The sequence below is a fragment of the Epargyreus clarus genome, unplaced genomic scaffold, assembly GCF_041222505.1.
Source record: "Epargyreus clarus isolate Ecla_fem2 unplaced genomic scaffold, WU_Ecla_fem_2.2 ptg000004l, whole genome shotgun sequence".
In the NCBI taxonomy this organism is placed as follows: Eukaryota; Metazoa; Arthropoda; class Insecta; order Lepidoptera; family Hesperiidae; genus Epargyreus; species Epargyreus clarus.
This window is the reverse complement of record NW_027332212.1, coordinates 2,144,284-2,166,319: the sequence shown is the minus strand read 5'-3', so window position 1 is coordinate 2,166,319 and position 22,036 is coordinate 2,144,284. Positions and strand designations below refer to the sequence as shown.

The window sequence follows — 22,036 nt, the reverse complement described above, 5'->3', positions numbered from 1 at the left end:
TAATTATACAATTCAATTACAAATGAATAATTTTACAATGCATTGGTATCAGTTGAATATGTTAAATGAAAAACAACGGCACCGAATCAGAATTGGTCATTGAATGGATAACCGCGTGTTCGAATTTCCATTTTTATGCCTTATTTTTATGATATTTTTATTTTTAACGATAATATTTTTTGTTTATTGGTGAAATATAAAAAAAAAACAATGTAATATATAGGTTAGTATTTCAGTAAGATAATATTCTAATATGGCAGTGATAGCCTAGTGGTTAAGAAACTCGGTCTCTCGACCGAGGGGTTCGAGCTTCATATCCCAGGCACGCAATCTGATTTTTCAAAGTTATGAGCGTATTAGAAATTAATTATCACTTGCTAACCGGTGAAGTAAAACATCGTGAGGAAACCTGCATACCTGAGAGATTAATATAAACCTTAAAGGTATGTGAAGGCTACCAATACGCACTTGGCCAAAGCGGTGGACTATTGCCTAATCCTTCTCACTATGAGAGGAGACCCGTGCCCAGTAGTGGGACGTCAATGGGTTGATGATGATGATGATGAATATTATAATAAAAAAAAACACTAAATTATTTTTTTACTCGACAGCGGAGGGGAATATTCATTGATCACATATATGTATGTGTCTTTCATTCTTCGGCGGTTTTTTGAAATGATGAACAGATGAACATAGGTGCTTGATTAGTTTAAATTTTGGGAGTAAGATAGGTTATATTTTAAGCAGTCGGGTTTTTCGTTCCAATCGGGTGTCCAACACCTCAGACATTTTTTTATAATAGTACTTATTACTAGTTTACGTTCATATTGCCATCCCAGTAGCACTACCATGAGTTGGCATAGAAACGCCACTATAGAAATTGTAAATAGAAAACTATTGTCATTTTGCTAGTGAATAACATAACTACTATCGTTACGGTATTTCTTGACAACGTCTGTCAAATTAATGACTCATGGGACCGAATTTGTATGGCAATAGATCATAATGACATTCGCTAGCGATTTGATTTCGATAGGTTTTTTACGTATCGAGTTACGCCACTACGGATTTTACTTCTACGAGTAACCACCAGAGGCGCTGTACAATTTTTCATACATTTATTTTACGCAGTCGCTAGCGAGTAATACTTTTGTAAACTCATGGTAGTGCTACAGGACACACTCTTCTCGTAGTTTATAACCAAATTGTTGTTAACTCAAGCAACAACTCAAACGACTCAATAACACTATGACCCTGAATATTCCGACCTGGCCTGGGATCGAGTCTGGAACCTTCTGAGTATCAGTTCGGTGTGACTGCAATTTCGGGTTAATTACGGAGGTCCATGGGCTCTACATAACGCCTTTTTGTACACCAATCCCTTAAAAACTATTTTTATAACACAAAAATATCAAAATTTAAAACACTAAATGCCATAGCTTTTAAATTGTAGACTGAACATCGAATAGCTGCGATTTGCACGCTGTACGCGTTCAGCGCCAATTGTAGGTTTGATACATTTTTTTTCGAAAACATAAAAGTATCCAGAAACGTATTCGGTGTAAATAAAACTCTTTAAAAACGCCGCAGCCGTGAAACAACATGGCGGGAATTCGACGCGTATTCCGCGGGAACATAGAAAAAACGACAACATGTAAAATATACAGTAAAATTGGGCAAGTGCGAATTGAACTTTCGGATACGGGATTCCGTACTATTATTTTTTATTTTAGTGTGTTATCATAGCAGTTACTAATTTATTATGCATTATGAAAATTTGACTTATTACGGTTTAATAAATAAAAACCGAAAAACATTATAAAAAACTGTTTCTTAAGTGGGGACCCCTCTTTTTTACTTTTTTATTTTAGTAGACGATGATCATGCTATTCTAGACAACAATTTTCAATATAACAAAAGTTATCATAGTAAAGTGATTGTTTACCATTTAATAACATACTTTTATCGTAGAGCAGTAAAACAAAAATACGATAAAGATACAACTTTATCGTATTTTTGTGGATTTCAAATTTGACGACAGATCTCCAAAACGTGACACAAAAACATACATCCACTACCATACGTCGCATCGTTACAACATTGTTGACTTTGTTGTTTTCAGTTGTGAAAAGAAAACTCAACGGTTATGACTAGTAAACTACTAATCCGCCGAGACTTGGGCACCGGCCAACTGTGAGCGGAAACTAGTAAAACATTCATAAGGTGCGGCGTTGGTATAAGCGGAAACAATAGTTTCTTATGTGTGTTACTGTTAAGTTTAAACTGTAATAGAATATGTGTTATCCGGAAACGCTCAAATTGTCGATGACGAAAACTTGGCAAATCCCGAAAAAAAAAATACTAAATTTTGGAATACTTTCTTTTGCGATAACATAATTTCTACTCGTATACATACGCGGACGCGGACTACGCTAGCATGTGGTTTAGGAGTTACAAAACGTGTTTTAATTATTACATATGCAGTCAAAAGGATTATTTTGTAAAAAAAAAACATTAGCAGTTCCCGACGTTTTTTAAATTAGAACAATTCCGTGGAAAATGTGGAAATCCAAACGAATGGCAGTTCTAGTCTAACTAATGTAGAACACAGGTATACACATTGAATATAACGTGTTGACTGACTAACAAGTCATTAACACGTTATATTCAATGTTGAATGCCTCACACACCTTCTTTAAAACGTAAAAAGACTGGAAGAAAAATAATCGTTATATGTATACTCATATGATTATACGACAGTAATTACTGCTTTTGCCATTAAATCATATGACGAGATAACTAATAACTAAACAGTAACAATTCAATTAGCAAATTAATTAATTTAGCTGTAGTTAAACTTTTAACCACTGAGCATAATAATAGTTCGTTAACAAATTGTGTAATTACCTTAATTTGTATTGTGTATTTGAATCCACAAATCTATTTCACTTGATTTTGCTGTCTATATAAATAAATGTGTATAACTTTTTAGGAGTAGAAAATGAGTATGCAATCCATGTGATGGTAAGTGGCTACTGCCCCTCATGGGTATCTGTAATTAATTTCATATAAGATTAAATTATCATCTGAGGTTGGCTAAAGATGCCATGCTACCTCTGAGGACTAAGTTGCAAATCTCTGAAAAGTATGTTTTCTTACCACACCAAATTTGAAAAGAGCAAGCCATCTATAGGACTATGTAGGATCTATATGTATAAGCGACAGCGCGCGCTTCGATTGCCGTCGACTGTGGCCGGCGACTAACGGACATCCCGAAATATCTGTGTAATTTTAATTGTATTCTTACATATCGCGAGATGAAAAGTAAGAGAAAAAATCATCTGACAGGGGGAAGTGTATAAGATATAAGATACAGGATATCCATGTATCATGTCTTCATCGCTAACAGACAGGCCATACCTCAGCGCAATAACACTAGGCCTCACATCATTTCCCGTGACGTTGAGAACGTGTGATACATGTCATGGTATCTTTCCGACTTCTTAAAGATATTTTGGATGACAGCATTTCCAAAAGTGTACTATCAAATCAAACTATAAAGGTCGTTGGTTCATGGGGTTACTGATAAGAGCACCTACTCGTACTTCAAAACCTTTTTTTACTTGATTGCAAAGGGTAATGTTTTTCAAACGTATGTAGAGTCCGTGTCAAACTTCTAGTCCGCTCTAAAGATAGCAACGAGTCGCGTCGCAACACCAAATTATAGATATTAGCGGGCCGAAGACAGCGCGGGAGCTCCGCGGCACCCGTCCGCTGCCCGCTCTCGCCCGCGGGTACATAGCTGCGTTAGTGAGACCTCACTGTTGCTACGAAGTATATATGCTTGTAGTTGTGTTCGACCGCACTGGCTCTCTGACTACATCTGCGCGCAACAACTTCAGAGTGGACTAGAAGTTTGGCGCGTACTATGTATGTCTCATTCTTTGGCATGCCATACAGCCCAATCTGCTTAACAAATTTAATTATAAAGGTGTCGTTAAGTCGTTCAAATTGTCCGAGTGACGTACTATATTTTTAAGCATTTGAGTTTTTGTTTTTTTTAATAATTCTCTAGTTACGTACTATTTTCAGTTGTATTTTTTAGCATTCATATTCGGAATGCGGACAGTATTCGGTTGTTTATGATGGTGATGAAACAAAAATTGTGCACGTCATAAAATTGTGTAAATAGTGAGTTCTGTGGGTAGTCCGAGATACATTTTTGTTATTTCCTCACGTATACAGTCGGTTTATCCGATTAGGTTTGATTATGAATTGTTAGAGGTTAAAGAGAAGGTTAACTTAGTGTCTACGTGATGTAGGATATTCCTTTGAAATATAAAGCTAAATCACTGAGGATACAGTATTATATACACCGTTTCGTCGTAAATATTGTATAAGCTATTTCTATCGTCTGTCTGATTGTGTAGTCAAGTCATTTTTAAGAACAGAAATATGAGGACGTTCCTAAACGACTGGACTGATTTTGATAAAATTTATTGCGTGTGTTCAAGGGGACTTGAGAATGGTTTAGATTCACAATTTAGTCCGTGGGAAAAGGTGTTTTTAATTAATTTTTAATTAGTAAGTAGTTATAGAATCAGAAACTATGCATTTGATCAAGTGATGATCTTTAGCAAAGTTGTAGTCCAAGAGCCCACGAGGGCTTGGGAGTTGGTAAGACCAATTTTCGACAGATGGTACCACTGTCATTTCAATGCAGGTACAAATTTTCCGTTTTCTGTTAGTCATATTATTTCTTTAAAATGCGGGCGTAGCCGCGGGCACCACTAGTTGTTTATAAAAAATGAGTCTTATAGTAGAGTGGAGCCACGGTTATGCCTAGTAGTGCTACAAAATAATATAGTGCAAATATGGTATGATATATTACGCTATATTTTCTAATCAAAACGCAAACGTGTTATGCGTGCAATGTTGTAATGCACACATAACACGTTTGCTTATAATGTATTATATAAGCAACGGTTTAAGCTTTGTATTATGAAACTTTTATACGAAAATCTACGTTATGTAACTTTCATATTTTACTATGTATTATATAGTTATATAGTTTTTACCAATACGTACTTGGCCAGCGCAGTGGACTATGGCCTAATCCTTCTCATCGAGAGGAGACCCGTGCCCAGCAGTGGGACTGTAATGGGTTGTTGTTGATGATGATGATTATGATAGTTTTTAAGTGAAATATTGGCAAAAATTCAATACTTTCAAAACATCATGTTTTTTTCTATTTTGAAAGCTGGTAGAACCATGTGAGGTTCGACTCCAAAGACACCACCGTCAGCCTTTATCCGCCTAATAACATCAGTGTTCACTGTTCCGCTGCTGCGTTCCGTTTTGAAGGGTGTGGTATGCTTTTCTGAGACGTTCCAACTTAGTTTTCATTGGTAGCAACGCATCCGTGGCCAACTCCCGGTAGGAACCTCATCTTAACTGGACTTGATTACAGAGGGCCTTGGTTAGCAGTAGCCACATAGCCCATTTGCTATGATACAATATGTAACAACGTTCGAGAAAATCGTACACATACTGAGAATTTTTCTTACATTGTTTAGAAAGAGATTGGTTAAAAGAATTCGAATAGGTGGCAACACTGCATCGCTCATGCCGACAATTGGTCGTTAAGATGAAAGATGGCGGTATTTAAGCTGTTCTCTATAATAACGCCGCGACGCCGGGACGTGGGCGTTCGAAAATGTTATTAACAGAACTTTTGCTCTATCTTTGGTAACTGCATTAGAACTTCTTCCCACATGTAAGTTATTGTTACTTTCATATTGTTAGTTTGTTGTTATATCTGGGAAATATAGAAAAGAAAGTTTTTAATTTGTTTATCATAAAATAAAAAAACAAAAAGGATTAAAGAAATGAAAAATAATAAATGAAAAATTAAATAATCATATATTATTATTTATTATAATATATAATATAAGTCTACCAACACGTACTAGATCAGTAGTAATATGGCTTTATCATTCTCATTCTGAGGATACAATTGTTATACATATAATGATGAAAGTAGCAAACGCCAGGTAAGATTATAATTCTATCCGAGCTCGGTCGGTAGGATGCTTCATTTAAATTCAGCTACACTCAACGAAACTCAGAACAGCTTCACGCTAGAAATAGGAGTGGCAATGGTAACTGCATTCAAACCATATTGGTTCTACCGCTTTGGGTGGCATCTTCGAACGAGATGGTCCCTATATGACTCTACCTTCAAAATTATTACCTTGTCTATCAAAGGTCCAATCCAGTTCCGATCTGCGTAAGAACTGGATTGTATCCGTTGTCACGCTTATGGCGGGTCGCGGGTATTCTGAACCACAATTTATTTTTCCCCATTCCTCGTCTCGCGTCGACAGATGGGCTTCGTAAGGCCTTTCGCATAGTAAGAGCGGAAGCGGGAGGAATGTAGTTTTAATTGGTTTTCATTGTTACTTTAGGGTTCCAAGGGCTAAAAACGGGACTCTATTACTCAATCTCCGGTGTTCATCATTTTCGTTGTTATTTTTAGGGTTCTGTTTTCAAAGGGTAAAAACGGAATCCTATTACTAAGCCTCCGGAGTCCGTTCATCTGATTCAGGGCTCTACTCTTGAACTACAATAGAGAGAAACTTATTATTTTTAACGTGTGTTATTATGGCCTCTATAACTATTGTTATTAACAATAAACAAGGTAAAAATAATAGGAGTACAAGAAGTAGGTGTTTACTTGGCGTCATATACCTTGTGATATTCAAAATAGCAGCGGAAATCAAAGAGCTAGATTTTAACTAAAGAATAGTTTGAGAGTGTAGTTAGGTATACATTACACACGTAAATTAAATACCAAGAAAGTTGTTTTCATTTTGAAAGTCTTGCATACATCTGTGTATCTTCGTCTTAAACCGTAACATTTCATATAGTATATCTATCTTCAGCCCACATTAGTCCACTGCTGGACATAGGCTTCTCATATAGTATAACGAGCTTAAAAAATATTATTAAGGATGTTACAAGTCATAAGCGGTAACTTCCCGCTTTCCGCTATTCTCCCGTACCGTGTTACGTGTGGTCATTTCTCAGCGCTGTCAGGGTTGGCAAAAAAATGTATAAAACGTACGCCATTTCCGTGACGGAGGTAGGCCGGTTGAACAGCTCTATTTTGCCGACTATCATCTTTGATAAAATCGGATATATTATAAGGGTACGTAATTTGCTTACTTGTGATCGAAAGCGGCCATTGTATCGAATGATATTGTTATTTACTGCTTTTTTCAGCATAAAATTCGTGAAAGGAGGTACAACTTTCTTTCTTATAATATAGAAATAGCAAATGAGCATGACTACAAGTGGAACAGCGTTTTAATATGTAGTCAGTCATAGATGTGTTACTAGTCTCAGATGTTTTACTTATATATAAACCAGTTGGTATCCACGTCTTTCCATCGAAACGCAAGAAATATTTCATACTAGAATTAGGTGTGGTGGTGGTGGCTCCGGAATCGACCCAAAAAGGGTTCTACAACCTTCTAAGTTCAATTTCTGCGTTGCGGGCCAATCATCATATCGGTTTGATACTGTTCCGAAATTTTGTTCCCAGCTAGGCAGACATTTTCTGGTCTAAATCTCTATTTTTTGTAGGTTTACGTGTCAGAGTCGTTTTTTACGTGTCGTTGTATTTGGGTTACAAGAGTTATTTCTGTGTAATTATAGAAGTTTTAAATGCTTTGCTTTGCTCCGGTTTGCAGGGAGATATACTTTATCTCAAGCGTTTCAACTAAGTCTTCAAGGCAGCGAGGCATTTGTGGTCAACTGCGAATACGACTCTTGTCTTACCTGGGATTGATCACAAATATCTATGGGCGGCAATGGCCACTTACCACCAGACAAACCGCATTCTCGTTCTTATACTTTAAAAAGAAAGCGTCACTTAATATCAGATGGACTGTACATCGTGTTCTTCTAATTCTCTCATTATTAACCCTAAATATGTCTCCTTATTACGTCAGACGTTCTACCTACCACCTACATATATAGCCAGCTCCTAAGAGAATTTAATTAAACGCAGAGCATTTGAATACAATTAAACATGGAATGGAATGCGAGCTCCTTCCCCTCCATAAAGCTATCTATCGTTGTTTCCGTATTATTTGAGAAACGAAACTCCATTTAGATTCGGTGTTTTTTATCTGTGCTCATTAAATTGCGGACCTAAGCGAGATTCGAATCAAATGTCAATAAAAATATTTTTAAGTAGAACAAGTAACGTGTAGAAATATCTGTTGGATTTTGAGTGTGTAAATTATAAACTAGTAAATAAAATAGTTCAGAAATATATTTATTTATGTAGTGTCTGAATAACATTTATGCACTTCACATCATCATCAACCCATTACTGTCCCACTGCTGGGCACGGGTCTCCTCTCAGAATGAGAAGGATTAGGCCATAGTCCACCGCGCTGGCCAAGTGCGTATTGATAGACTTCACATACCTTTAAGATTTTTATCTCTCAGGTATGCAGGTTTCCTCACGATGTTTTCCTTCACCGTTTAAGCAAGTGATAATTAATTTCTAATACGCACATAATTTTGAAAATCAGAGCCTGGGATTTGAACCTCGGACCCCTCGATCGAGAGGCCGCGTTTCTTAACCACTAGGCTATCACTGCCTTTTAATGCACTTCACATAATATACAGTTATTGTAATAATTTAGTACATTTACCAATTGACTTACCAATTCTTTGTCTACGACCAACCTTTCTCCACTCACGTGTTGGTAAAATGTATTTCCCAACTAGGCAAGGAAGTGGTAATTGTGTACCATTAATGATTTTTTTAATTTCGAAATCGCAGAACCCTTTGTGGTTCGACTCCGGCTGAGCTACCACCATACATACATATTCCGACTAATAACAGCAGTGTTAAGCGATACTGTCTTCTTGTTGAAGGGGTGTCGTAAGAGAAACATATATTTCCGAGGCATTCCAGATCAGTCTTTAGGGGTAGCGGCGCATTAGTGGCCATATGCTAGGTAGAACTCATTTTAGCTGGGGTTGTTAACATATATCTATGGGCGGTAGTAGTTACTTACTATCGTGTGGATTAAGCTTTTCTGCTACTCGTGTATTATACAATAAATCATAAGCTATATATAGAATATAGTGCCTCTGTTGATGCCCCTTCTATCTATCAACCACTCTATGGTTTTACGCAATCGTTTAGGGAATGTTTTCCTCAATCAGTATTCTCCCCTCACCTTTACTTGATTAAATATTATTTTTGCGTCGAAGTAAAAATGTGTTAATTACAAAGTTATTTCGAGTTTATTCTTTTTGAAATTGAAGTTCTTATAACAGCGGGTCGTAATTATTTTTATGGAATATTTTGATAAGTTATTAGAATAGTCAACTTCAAACAACCGACCAGAAAACGTTGTGTTGCCATATAAATAAAAAATGTTAAGGGTGAACAACCCTTATTACTTAGGGGTATGAAAAATAGATAGTAGCCGATTCTCAGACCTTTTTTATTTTTTTTTGTTTACGAGGGGGAAACCTTCAAAAGGTACCCGGTGTCGTGGGAGCGACGTAGGGTTATGTGGGATCCTTACCGCACTAAAACCTCTGCGGTGGCCGTCCTCGGCGCTGCATAGAGCACTCCGGGATCTTCAAAGGAACGCAACTGGAGTCCTCTTATCGCGTTGCCCCGTCGGGTTCCGCCCGTCTGGTGCGTACGACGGTATGCGACCGTTATGCGACACATACCGCCGTCCTTCCCGGGGTCGCTGACCGGGTGGTTATAGATCCCACTCTTGCCACCTGCAACCCCGGAAGCTCCCTTTTAGTCGCCTCTTACGACAGGCAGGGGATACCGTAGCCCTATTCTGGTCCCGAAACTACAGGGACAAGCCGATTCTCAAACCTACTGAATATGCATATGAAATTTGGTGAAAATCGGTAAAGCCGTTTCGGAGGAGTACGTTAACGAACATTGTGACACGAGAATTTTATATATAAGATAAAGAAAACTTTATGCACTTACAGCCCCACACTAGGATTCCATGTGTCGTGTGTGACATGAACACACACTAAGAGAAATACACAAACACAGACCAAGAACAGATATCCAAATTTATTAAATCCAACTTGGTGGGTAATATCCAGTATTCTGGTAGTGACCTTTTTTTTTTTTTTGTTTACGAGGGGGAAACCTTCAAAAGGTACCCGGTGCCGTGGGAGCGACACAGGGTTATGTGGGATTTTTACCGCACTAAAACCCCCCCGGTGGCCTTCCTCTACGTTGCCAAGAGGACTCCGGGATCTCCTACGGAACGCAACCGGAGTCCTCTGAACGCGTCGCCCCTTCGGACTCCACCCAGGTAAGCTCCAGGACTCGCCACACCGTCTGGTGTTTACGACGGTATGCGACCACACACACCGCCGTCCTTCCCGGAGTTGCTTACCGGGCGGCTCGACCTCCCAATCTTGCCACCCGCAACCCCGGAAGCCCCCTTTTTGTCGCCTCTTACGACAGGCAGGGGATACCGTAGCCCTATTCTAGTCCCGGGACTACAGGGACATTCTGGTAGTGACCTAGCCACGTACTACATATCATCTATACGGAATTCTTGTGTGACCAGCGAGCACTAATGAGACTCCTCACATAATCTTTGTTTCGCGTAGCGTTTGTTTCGTCGTTCATTAACGCGATGATTCACGTTAATTGGTACGTTAAAAACGAATACCAATGACCGACGATCGACAACTGAAGACCGATCACCGACAATGGATGCCCGACGCCCAACGACCAACGACCGGCGGCCGACGATCGACGACCGACGACTGACGACCGACGACTGACAACCGATAATAATCGATTACAAACTACCGACTACCGACGACCCACGTAACTAAGCTTATGAAACGTCTCCATTACATAACACCGGTTGGTTTACATTGTGATGTAATAGTTATCGTAACCCAAATACCGCATATGTCTCTTAGATCACCGTGGAATATGTTCTCGGCATCTCGACATATATAAACGGATATATAAACGGTTGTTGAGCTTAGGCAATATTATTATTGGTATGGAGTGAATGTTATAGTGCAATTGCTTAATGCATTGTTGTCATCAAGGTTGAAAGCTCTCGACATACCTATTTTAAGGTCAGTGCACGAAAATGTTAAAACAAAACAAACAAACAAACAAACGATTTCTACACTCACAGCCCCACACTAGGATTCCCTGTATCGTGGGTGCCATGGACACACACAGAGACAAATACACAAACACCCAGACCCAGAAACAGATATCTAAACTCATCATTTAAATTTCTGTCTGGCCGGGGATCGAACCCGGGACCCTCTGCGCGTCAGACCGGTATGGTGACCGCTCCGCCATGCGGGTCGTCGTACGGGGGAAACATACTTACAAACGTAACACAATCCTTTCAGTGAGTCACCAGATATAGGTACGCAGGATGAATGTATCCCATTTGAGAAACAACAATATATATACAAACACAAAGGTAAATATTATAATTTATACAAAGGTAAATAGTTGGAAGGAAGGTGCAACATTAATTTGTATGAATGAACATATTATGGTGAATAAACCGCATTTAATATTTTTTTTATTTCCATGATGATTCGATAAGGTTTAACATCTGGTCAATGATAATTACTTGGAGCTATGTCTGAAAGATGCAACTTCAGGATCCCTTGAAAGTTCCAGTAAGATCTTCTACAAGGTGGATTGAGTGCTGAATAATAATAATCAGAACCAAGACGGCTTAGCAGTAGAAGCACAAAATTTCGTATATTAAGCACTAATGGGCACCCATCCAACTTTCAGCCGCTGACGGCGTTGCTAATATTCTAATTAGAACAAAGACAGTTTAAAGGTGAAAGCACGAAATTTCGTATACTAAGCTACTGATGGTCACCCATCCATCTCTCAGCCGCACTCGACGTTGCTTAACTTTCGGCTCGGTTACAGTATACAAAGGCGGGCAACACTGAAGGAATAATAGAAGGATAAAGTACATTCGCGTCAGGAATACATTACCGAAATTTGAATATATTATACCCTGATTGATTGGACCCTAAATTCAACTTAAATATTGCCTGTAAATTAACTTCCCCACTTGTTTTTGTTTCAAAACAAACGAATAGCGTCAAATTGGCAAAGTTATGATGACTTTCTTGGGGTCTTTGCTTGATAATGATCTGTTAGACCAATAAATTAAGATTACAAGCCTATTTTTAGCTGATTGTGGAAGGTAATGTTTTTCGAGCGTATGTATAACATATATGTGACTAAAATGGCTTGATAGATTTTAATATACATATTATGTAGTCGGATTCGGGTGCCAAACTTGCAACAAATTTTATTTAAATTCATATCAAAATGAATGCCATTTTTTATATTTTATTACATATTTATCTTTACCTACTGGTTCTCCCACTTGCAAAAAATTACTTTAAACGATCAAAAACATAAATCGGTTCTAGAGTTTTTTTTTGTAAAATTTATGTAAAACTGATTTTGGCAGAAGAGAGATAGTATACTTTTTAGCCTGAATTTATGGATACTGCGTCAAAATATTATACTACACAATGTTAATCTGGTGTCCTATGAAAAATCCACGTGGCGGTCGACATGTATATATGATAAATGCGGTTCTGGCTATCCCCGGGTAAACCCACGATAACTTTAAATTTATTTTCTGAGTTTGGGTGTTTGGGTATTCAAAGACTTATGAGTGTAGAGATATTTATAGCGTTTTAAATAGTTATTTTTATATAATATAGGATTAGCAGACGACGTGCAGTCCACCTGGTGGTGAGTGGCTACTGCCGCCTATGGACATCTGTAATCAATCCCAGATAGGATTAGATATTCCTACCTGAGGTCAGTCACAGATGCGCCCCTACCCCTGAGTACTAAGCTGAAACGCCTGGAAAAAGTATGTCTCCCTTACCAGCTTATCACACCCTTCAAACCAGAACACAGCAACGTTTAACACTGCTGTTATGTGCAGAAATAGATGTGGCGGTAGGAACTACCACCTTCAAAAAGAATGAAACCACCGTTAGAAAGTGTTATAGCGTTAAATCAATTTTCCCACCCCTTTTCTCTGGAAAACAAACAAAAGTAACAAATTGGTGAAGTTGTTGTTGTTTTCTTTGAGAATTTTGCCGATAATTAAATAATTAGTAAGCACGTAACGCGAAAGTTTGGCACCGACAATAATTAATCATGTCGTGGGGGATTTTTGAATTCGCATCCTATGCTGGTCGGCAAGCCATAATTACGCTGGTCTAAAAGACAACTGTGATAAGTGCAAAAATGAAACTTAACATTGTAATGCTAAATGTAGAATAGAATAGAATATACTTTATTGTACACTTACAGTCGGATTTAACATTAATATTAATTACAGGTAAGTATTATTATTATTATTAATTGCAATGTAAAACACATCAACCTCTTTCGTTTGCTCTTATCAGAATATTTTCCGAGTGTATACAGGGTGAATTTTTCAAACGGGCCTTCAGGGCCAAATCCGAAACTATAAGGATTAGCGAAAAGTGCTGAAAGGAGTTACGAGGCCGATTTTGATAAAAACTAAAACTGCATCATTAGTTTTTTACAATATCTTTTTCCTTAGCCGGGAATCGAACAAGTTCATTTTGAAAAAAATACATCCTCTATATTATTCCACTATCTGATAGTGTCGCTTATAAGGATCAAATTCTGGGAAGTAATGTTATGTGACAAATTAAAGGAAAAGGAAAATTATGAAGAAAATACATATTTTTTCATACATTGGCATACTAAGGCCCGTTTGAAAAATTCACCCTGTATATGTATATCTCATTATTTTTCACGCCCTGCAGTCCAAACGGTTTGACGAATTTTAACATAGGAGCAGTACCCTTACCATGAGTTTTTACGTTTTGACAAATATGACTGTTATGGTATTTGTTTACGTATTGGCCCATACAAATTCCAAGTTCTGACACAATCCGCTAGGGGCGCTGATTGGAAAATAACAAGTACTGTTGTTGTCTAATCTATGGGAGTAACACAGGTTATAATTTTAGTCGGTAAGCAGTCGGGTTTTTGTCTTTCATAATTACTATCTATCTCTGATATTTGAACGATGAATGTAAGCAGACATTTATACGTTCACAAGTAAACTTTTCCACAATCAAGGTACAGTCAGCTTCACTAGTAGATGAGCAGGTCAAAATTCCAAAAATACCTACACACCCAAACATTCATAAGTAGTTAAATATCCCTTGCATCATAATTAGATGAACACTACTGCGTCGAAAGTAGTTGAACAACGAATGTACATAATAGCTAATGTATGTCACTGATCAGCTACTTTTGACGCTGTAGAGTACTTTTGAAGCTTTACGGCGTTCATCTAATCATGATGCTAGTTATGTTCAGCTACTTATGAACGTTTGAGTTTATAGGTATTTTTGAAACCTTAATATGTTCATCTACTTTTGGAGCGGGTTGTACATATTTAACGCATGTAGGACTCTGAAGGGTTATCTCTACGTATCGCTCTACAGCCTCAAAGGCAGTGTAATCTAGATCAGACATTCTCTATGAGCAGACCTTGCGATTAGCTACAAAAGGAATACGGAACGCTTGTTGAATGTTCAACTATCTTTAGGAATAGTAGTTGGAGTTTAATGTGTGAAATTCATGTCATATATATATCTCTATATATATATATATATATATATTTATCAAAGATATATGTATAAGGCTATAGAACAACACTATCGCCTTCATGAACTGAATGATGTTTGACATATATTACACAACAACTTATTACTAATTGGTAATTAATCGTGTACGACATGTTTCCTCCCCATGTCCGGTCTATTGCTACTATTTAGGCGAATGTCTTTGTATGTGATCGACTTAGCCAACATCCTGGGACTATTTCATAGGAAACTCCCAGACTAATTGTGAGTTTTGTAATTTAAACAAAAAATGTTGTCTAGTTTTTTAAGTTTACTTTATTTCATTGCTTCTTCTCTAAGAACTTCGATTCCTTCTGTAGTAGCGGTAAATTTTTTTTATAATATAGGAGTAGCAGACGAGCATGCAGCCCACCTGATACCACCCATAGACATATGTAATCAACCCCAGGTAGGATTAGATATTCCTACCTGGGGTCGGCCACAGATGCGCCGCTACCCCTGAGGACTAAGCGGGAACGCCTCGGAAAAGTATGACTTATTAACCACACCCTTCAAACTAGAACACAGCAGCGCGTAACGCAGCTGTTATGTTTCTGTTAAATGTTTTCTAAAAATACCTCTCGTCTGTTTTACCTAAATGACAACAGTTAATCCAAAAACAGTTAAATTTGATTGACACAGCTAGCTAGCATACGAACCGTTTATAAAGTCGTCATGTTTCCTACTTCTTTATCCATTCCACGTTTCTTTCCACAAAATGCGATGGAAAATTTAATTTCGCATTGAGAGAGGCAAGCGATTGTGAATCCGCATCGCGTTGTCTAACTTATAAATCTGTTTTTTATCTGCTTGTATGAACATCAACATCAACTTATGATTGGATTAGATCTGTTGCACATGTCGCAGTTAACTAGCTTAATTAACCGACCAATAATATCACTATCATCACGAATTTTATTCAAGAAGTTAGTTTAACGGCACCTTTTAATGAAGAGGCTAGGCTGTTAACTGAAAGGCTTGAGATGTGTGATTATGACATGGATATATTTCATCTCGCTACGATAACGTTGTTGTTACTTTGCCAAATTAAGATTTTAATCTATTAAGGATAACGAGCGTAATTAATACTCAATCTATCTAAATTTTAACGGACGTTTCTTTGTGCGTGGCAGCTAAAATTACAAAAAAATTCATTCATCATTTTTTTTAAATCTTCAATAAAAAAAATGTTCGATTTGCGACTACTGGACGAACTGTAGATCACGATAAACTAACGGCCATAACCTAATTTAAAAGTATTATTAACTAGTCGCGTGCCACAACGCAAAACTAGCAGTAAAGCACGCTCTTCTAAATCTTAAATCCACTTATCGATATAACCGAAGGCTTCAGCTCCTAAGGAGCGGCGGGCCTTGACCGTGCCCTGATAAGCTGCAAGGTTAAGAGCAAACTTAGACCGAAATAGAAATAGACCGGCTAGTTTATGTGATGGAACATGTAGGCATCGGATGTTTTGCTAAGGTCCGCTAAATAAATCTGTTTAAGTATGTTAAGAAAAAAATATATAAAAAGGGTTTACTCCCTTACCAAGGGTTTTAAAGATTTTCTGTGAAAATAGTACGCCTGACAATGACAATAATTGGTTGATAATAATATTTTAGTCAAAAAATATAGTATCGAACTTGTATTGTAGTAAGAGAAGAATTCTTGGAGAGCGGCATTAGACAGTTCATGGAATGTGTGGCTTTTGAAGCTGGTAGAGCCCTGTGTGGTTCAAGTCCGGAGGCACCACCGCCACGCCTATCTCTGCTTAAGCTGTCAGTGATAAGCGCCATGTTCCGGTTTGAAGGGAAGGGAGACATACTTACATGAGGCGTTTTAGTTTTAATCCTCAGGTCTCAGTCATCAGAAGTAGCAAAGATTATATGGCTGATCTCGGGTAGGTTTGATACTAATCTTATTAAGAGTTATACAGATGTCTAAGGGCGACAACAGCTAATTATCATGCTAAGCAAGAAGACATCGACGTAACAAATTTCTGTTAGGAATCTTTGTGTTTATGTATTCATCTTTGTTTGTCTGCCTGTCAATATATTGGGTTCGATAGACTTGTATCTCCCTATGAAGTATTACTTTCTTAGTATCTAGTAGTGACAACCCTAATCCTGAAACCCTATAAAAACCTATTTAGATTTTACCCTATGACAATCGAGGCAGCGCTGCTAAAGATACCTCTACCTTCCAACTAAAAAGTAACCTATATTATAATTATTCCCTTAAAATTCGTCCGATGGTATAGCTTTAAATAACCGTTTTTTAATATTTGACATCAATACAACTAAATAACTTCTCTCCGTCTCTGCTACCGTATTATCACTTTCACAGTCAGACGACTTCAACGACACCTTATATTATGTTAAGAGCTATACACTCGAAAAACATTAGCCTCTGCAGTGAGGAAAAAATTACTTGTTTGAAATATAGACAGACATTCAGATAATTATCTGTTTCACAAACAGATGAGTTGATATGAAAGCACGTTTCCTCATCATTCACAGATACATAGTACTGTTACTCTTTGCATTCACATAACTTTCTGTATTCTGCGAGTTGCTCCATTATTCATACGGCACAATGCATCACCTACAATAGAATTTAAAATACCAAATTTAAGAGATATGACACTTTAAAATTCATTGTGTTCATGTGTTCGGTAGTCTGGGGGCAAATAAATTTCTGAGAAGTTCCTTTTATGATATCGCTCGTATTTTCATTGAATTCAATAGTGGTTATCATACATCTATTATGCACGAGGTTTCGTATTAGTTCCCTAAAGATTTCTAATATTTAATTTCGATATATGTTGTGTGTTAGTCAACCTTACTCATCATGCTATGTTTTGGAAGTTTTGAAAACAATAATAATTGAGTTTATTTGAAGTTTTAATTGAAGTATTGAATATCCTCCTACAATAATATGTCATTATGTATCCATGGCTCAACCCAATTCTCCGGGAATCCTTATATCGAACATGTTTATTATTATTTTAGTGGTAGTGAAACAGCAATAAAAGACTCAGATGTGATATAATTTGAATATTTATTTCGTAATGTCACTGGAAACAACGTAAGAGCGGGCGGCGGCGTCGCCTTGGACTCGATTGCGACCCCGTCGCGGCTACATAGACTATAAAAAAACAATTTCAACATGCTCTATCGTAAATATCTTTATATATACAAATCTCCCATTAAATATGTACACTACTTACTAACGATAAGTATGTATAACATACAGAAAGCTTGAAATATAATACAGTAGATGAGTAACATTGTCCATTGCGAGCTCCGAGCTCAAGTATATACATAGTAAGTATATTTTCGTTAGAATTTTTTATTGCGCCCGCGCCGATGAGTCCCGAAAAGAATTCGGGCGAAAGCTTGGCGGAAATCGGGGCTGAAGATAGTATAGATCACTGGGTTAAGCGTAGAGTTGAAGTAGCCGAGCCAAAGGAAGAAGCTCGCTAAGTAATCACTTATCACACAGGTTTGACAGATCGGCATCACTAATGCCATTATGAAGAACGGAAGCCAGCAGAAGACGAACGCGCCTGTGATTATCGCGAGGGTCTTCGCTGCCTTCCTTTCCCTCTTCGCTTCGAGGGATTCCTTCTTCTCTCTATGAGAGGGAGCGGGAACGATAGCTCGCTCCGGTTTCGAACCGTTAGTGACGGTTGAGGAAGACTTTTCAGGAGATACAGGGTGTGGGAGTTTCTCGTTGATAGTGAACGCAGTCGTACGAGGTTCTTCATCCAGCGTGTCGACTGTTGAAGTGCTTTGACCTTCAGTGAGAAGAAGAGCAGCCGCTAAAGTTTCGGCACGTGTTCGTTGATTGCACTTCTTCAAGTTGAGGAACCTTTTCTTAACGAATCTCCTGTCTCTAGCGGATTGGACAGGTCGTCCTGAGGGGGGAGCACCATCTGCCGACGTGGGGCGAGGGGGTGGTGGTTCCCGCCTCCGCCGAATCCGTCTTCGAGCTGTTTGGAAGATCTTCCAGTACAATATAAGAATCACAGCCAACGGGACGTAGAACGTGGAGCAGGTGGCGAAGATCTGGTACGCGAGGTCTTGGCTCACGAGGCACTTTTGTTGCTGGGTTATCCTTGCGAGGTAATCGGGGTCCTTCCACCCTAGCTGGGGAGCCAAGGACACTACTAAAGCAGCTGCCCAAACTAGGAAGATCATCGTGAAGATTCGCCTTTCGTTACGAATGTGGATATAATCGACGTCAGTCACAGCCCAATACCTGCGAACAAAAGTATTCGGTGTCAAAAGCTAAGATTAAGATAAGAATAATTGTCTCCACAAATTAGTGGAAACTTGTCATGACAGCAGCGCGCTTTTTGCCATGTTAAAATTAATATCAAACTTTTATTACCTTTGAGGTAATTACAAAGATACGAGTATATTCGCTAATTTATTTTCTCATCACGAAGATAACGTTAATAGACAGGTAGATTAACTTGATGAAACGGATTTATAATGAAGGAAATTATCTAGAACCGACTTCTTTCACGAGTTTAAAGATAACAAAGGAGCAACTAAAATGAGATTCCCTTCGTCAACCATAGCTGACGTCTTTTTTCTCCACTTAACATAAAATATGACGTTATCTTAATTTCAACTTTCCTTTGTTACTATACAAGCGTACGCATTGTCTCGAATTGTATGCCTTAAGATGAAGTTGATTAATGTTTAGTCATAAATTATGTTTTGTAGGTTGTTTCGTCTTTCATACAGATCACGTACGCTTGTAGATCGGAAGTGTATCGATTGTGTGTGTGGAATAATAAGATCCCAAGTTGCTTTTCGTAAATAAACCAATCAAGTACAGTAGAAAGGTAGTCCTTTAGTCAGTATTGTTGTGATTTTTGGAAAATCACCATCTGATTTTAATTAAATTTAAGCAGGGTACAGGAGTCCTTATAAAATCAGAATGGTAAAGGTCAAAAATATTACAGTGGACATTGTCAAGATTTTCAAAAATTTGGTCCCGCTTCACTCTGACACCATATTGAATTGATTTATAGTTGATTGGGCAATGAGGTTTAGGTACTTCTCAGACCTTTAAGAACATCAGTATCTTATGCCTAGTATTAATAATAAATGTATCAAATTTTTGCATACTAAGCATCGAAATTTGACAAAGTCTGCCTACGTGTATCTAATTGCCAAATTTTTGTCTTTGATAAGCATAACATTGGATAGATTGGTTGTTGATAACGGAAGTTAAGAACATACTCTAATATTATTTTCGTATATCGTTAAAACAAGTAATAAATAATTAACTTCACATTTGTATGATACATACATGCATATCATACTATGGTGATTAAGTAATCTCTTTCAGTTGTTGACGTACTGTCATTAGTGTATGTCTAGCAAAGTATGTATATCTAATACCTTTAAACGAGTTATATTATATATAAAATTCTCATGTCACAATGTTAGTTACCGTACTCTTCCAAAACGGCTTTACCGATTTTCACCAAATTTTATATGCATTTTCATTAGAATCGGCTACTAACTATTTTTTATACCCCTAAGTGATAAGGGTTGTTCACCTTTAACATTTTTTATTTATGGCAATAGTTCTTGTATATGTGATTATATAATCGGCTCCAACGATTTTCATGAAATTTAGTGAGCAGGGGGTTTCGGGGGCAATAAATCGATCTAGGTAGGTTTCATTATTAGAAAACGTCCTATAAAAAATACTGAGTAAAGTTTGGTCATCCTGTTACTGAGTAAGTTAGATAAAATTCGCATTGGGTGGGATATCTGTGACACTAGTGCTTCAAGAGTTTTGGCTTCGTTACGTTAAGTGGACTTGTGACTAACAGTTGAACTCAAAGAACAAGTGTGACTAATTTGCAAATATTTGTGGGCCAATAGTCTCCAAATATAACTCCAAATATATGCTGCTGCAATATTGCTGCCATGTTCAGGTTTAAAGGGTTCAGTAAGAAATACTTTTCTGAGGCGTTCCTACTTAGTACTCAGGAGTATAAATGAATTTGTGGCTGACCTCAGATAAAAATCTAATCTTATCTGTTGTTGATTACAAATATCCATGGGCAACAGTAACCATTTATTGATAAATATAAATGTGTTCTGCATGCTTTTTTGCTATTTAATTATTATAAAAAAACTAGCTGACCCGGCAAACGTTGTGTTGCCATATAAATTAAAAAAATGTTAAGGGTGAACAACCCTTATCACTTAGGGGTGTGAAAAATAGATAGTAGCCGATTCTCAGAACTACTGAATATGTATATAAAAATTTGGTGAAAATCGGTAAAGCCGTTTCGGAGGAGTACGGTTACTAACATTGTGACACGAGAATTTTATATATAAGATGTAGGAGTTTGATTTCGTTGACTTAAGCGAATGTCATTGGTTGTAACAAGTTGTAGATTTGGAATTATATAAGTTGCTGTAGGTAATATATAAGACAACGTACCTATCAGTAGCAATGGCGACAAGATGAAGAATAGACGCCGAGCTGCAGAGAACGTCGCTGGATGTCCACATGTCGCACAGCTCCGGCCCCAGGATCCAGCCTTGGCTAACCTGCGGAATTAAAACTCTTATTGTATATACAAAGAGATTAAATATATGGGGCAAAGCGCCCGTTGTTAATAATCAATCCGTCCCATGTTTTGACGACGTCAACGAAATTTAACAAACTGCCTAGTACACTTGTCAAATTTCAATATTTTGTGGGAAAACATAGATAGTTTGATTACTAATTCTTAATAAGTCGTGGATGACTACCTCTCTAATCTTCTTATATAGGAGTGTCCTTATTGGTATATAGGCGGCTTGTGTATATATAGTAACTGTTTTAGTCTAGTAGTTGATACTATGAGTTTGTGTATGTAACCTCATACTATAAAGTAACAATAAAACTTTATTAAAATACGAGACCAAATTAAAATGGTATATCATCATCATCATCAACCTATTACAGTCCCACTGCTGGGTACGGGTCTTCTCACAGAATGAGAAGTATTAGACCACAGTCCACCGCGCTGTCCACATTTTTACATAAATCCGGAAATATACAGTATACGTCATGGCACTTGTGGAGTGTCTCCGGGCTCCATTTTGGGACCCCTGTTATATAAATAGATGACATTATGGAATAAAATATAAATACTTTCGATAAAATATTATTTCCATAAATAATGATCTAATCTAGACCTAACCATGACTATATTAAGGAGGCTTACGGT

General features: G+C 37.6%; 1 protein-coding gene across 1 annotated transcript in view; it reads right to left on the bottom strand.

The window, feature by feature from the left end:
• Window positions 1–17,822: 17,822 nt before the first annotated feature.
• Window positions 17,823–22,036, bottom strand: part of LOC140757264 (5-hydroxytryptamine receptor) — a 93,438-nt gene continuing 89,224 nt past the window's right edge. The window contains exons 5-6 of the mRNA XM_073092866.1: window positions 21,262–21,371; window positions 17,823–19,044 (exon numbers count right to left, since the gene is read on the bottom strand). Of these exons, the coding sequence (XP_072948967.1) occupies window positions 18,123–19,044; window positions 21,262–21,371 (1,032 nt within the window). The 3' untranslated portion in view covers window positions 17,823–18,122. The remainder of the gene's footprint in view (window positions 19,045–21,261; window positions 21,372–22,036) is intronic.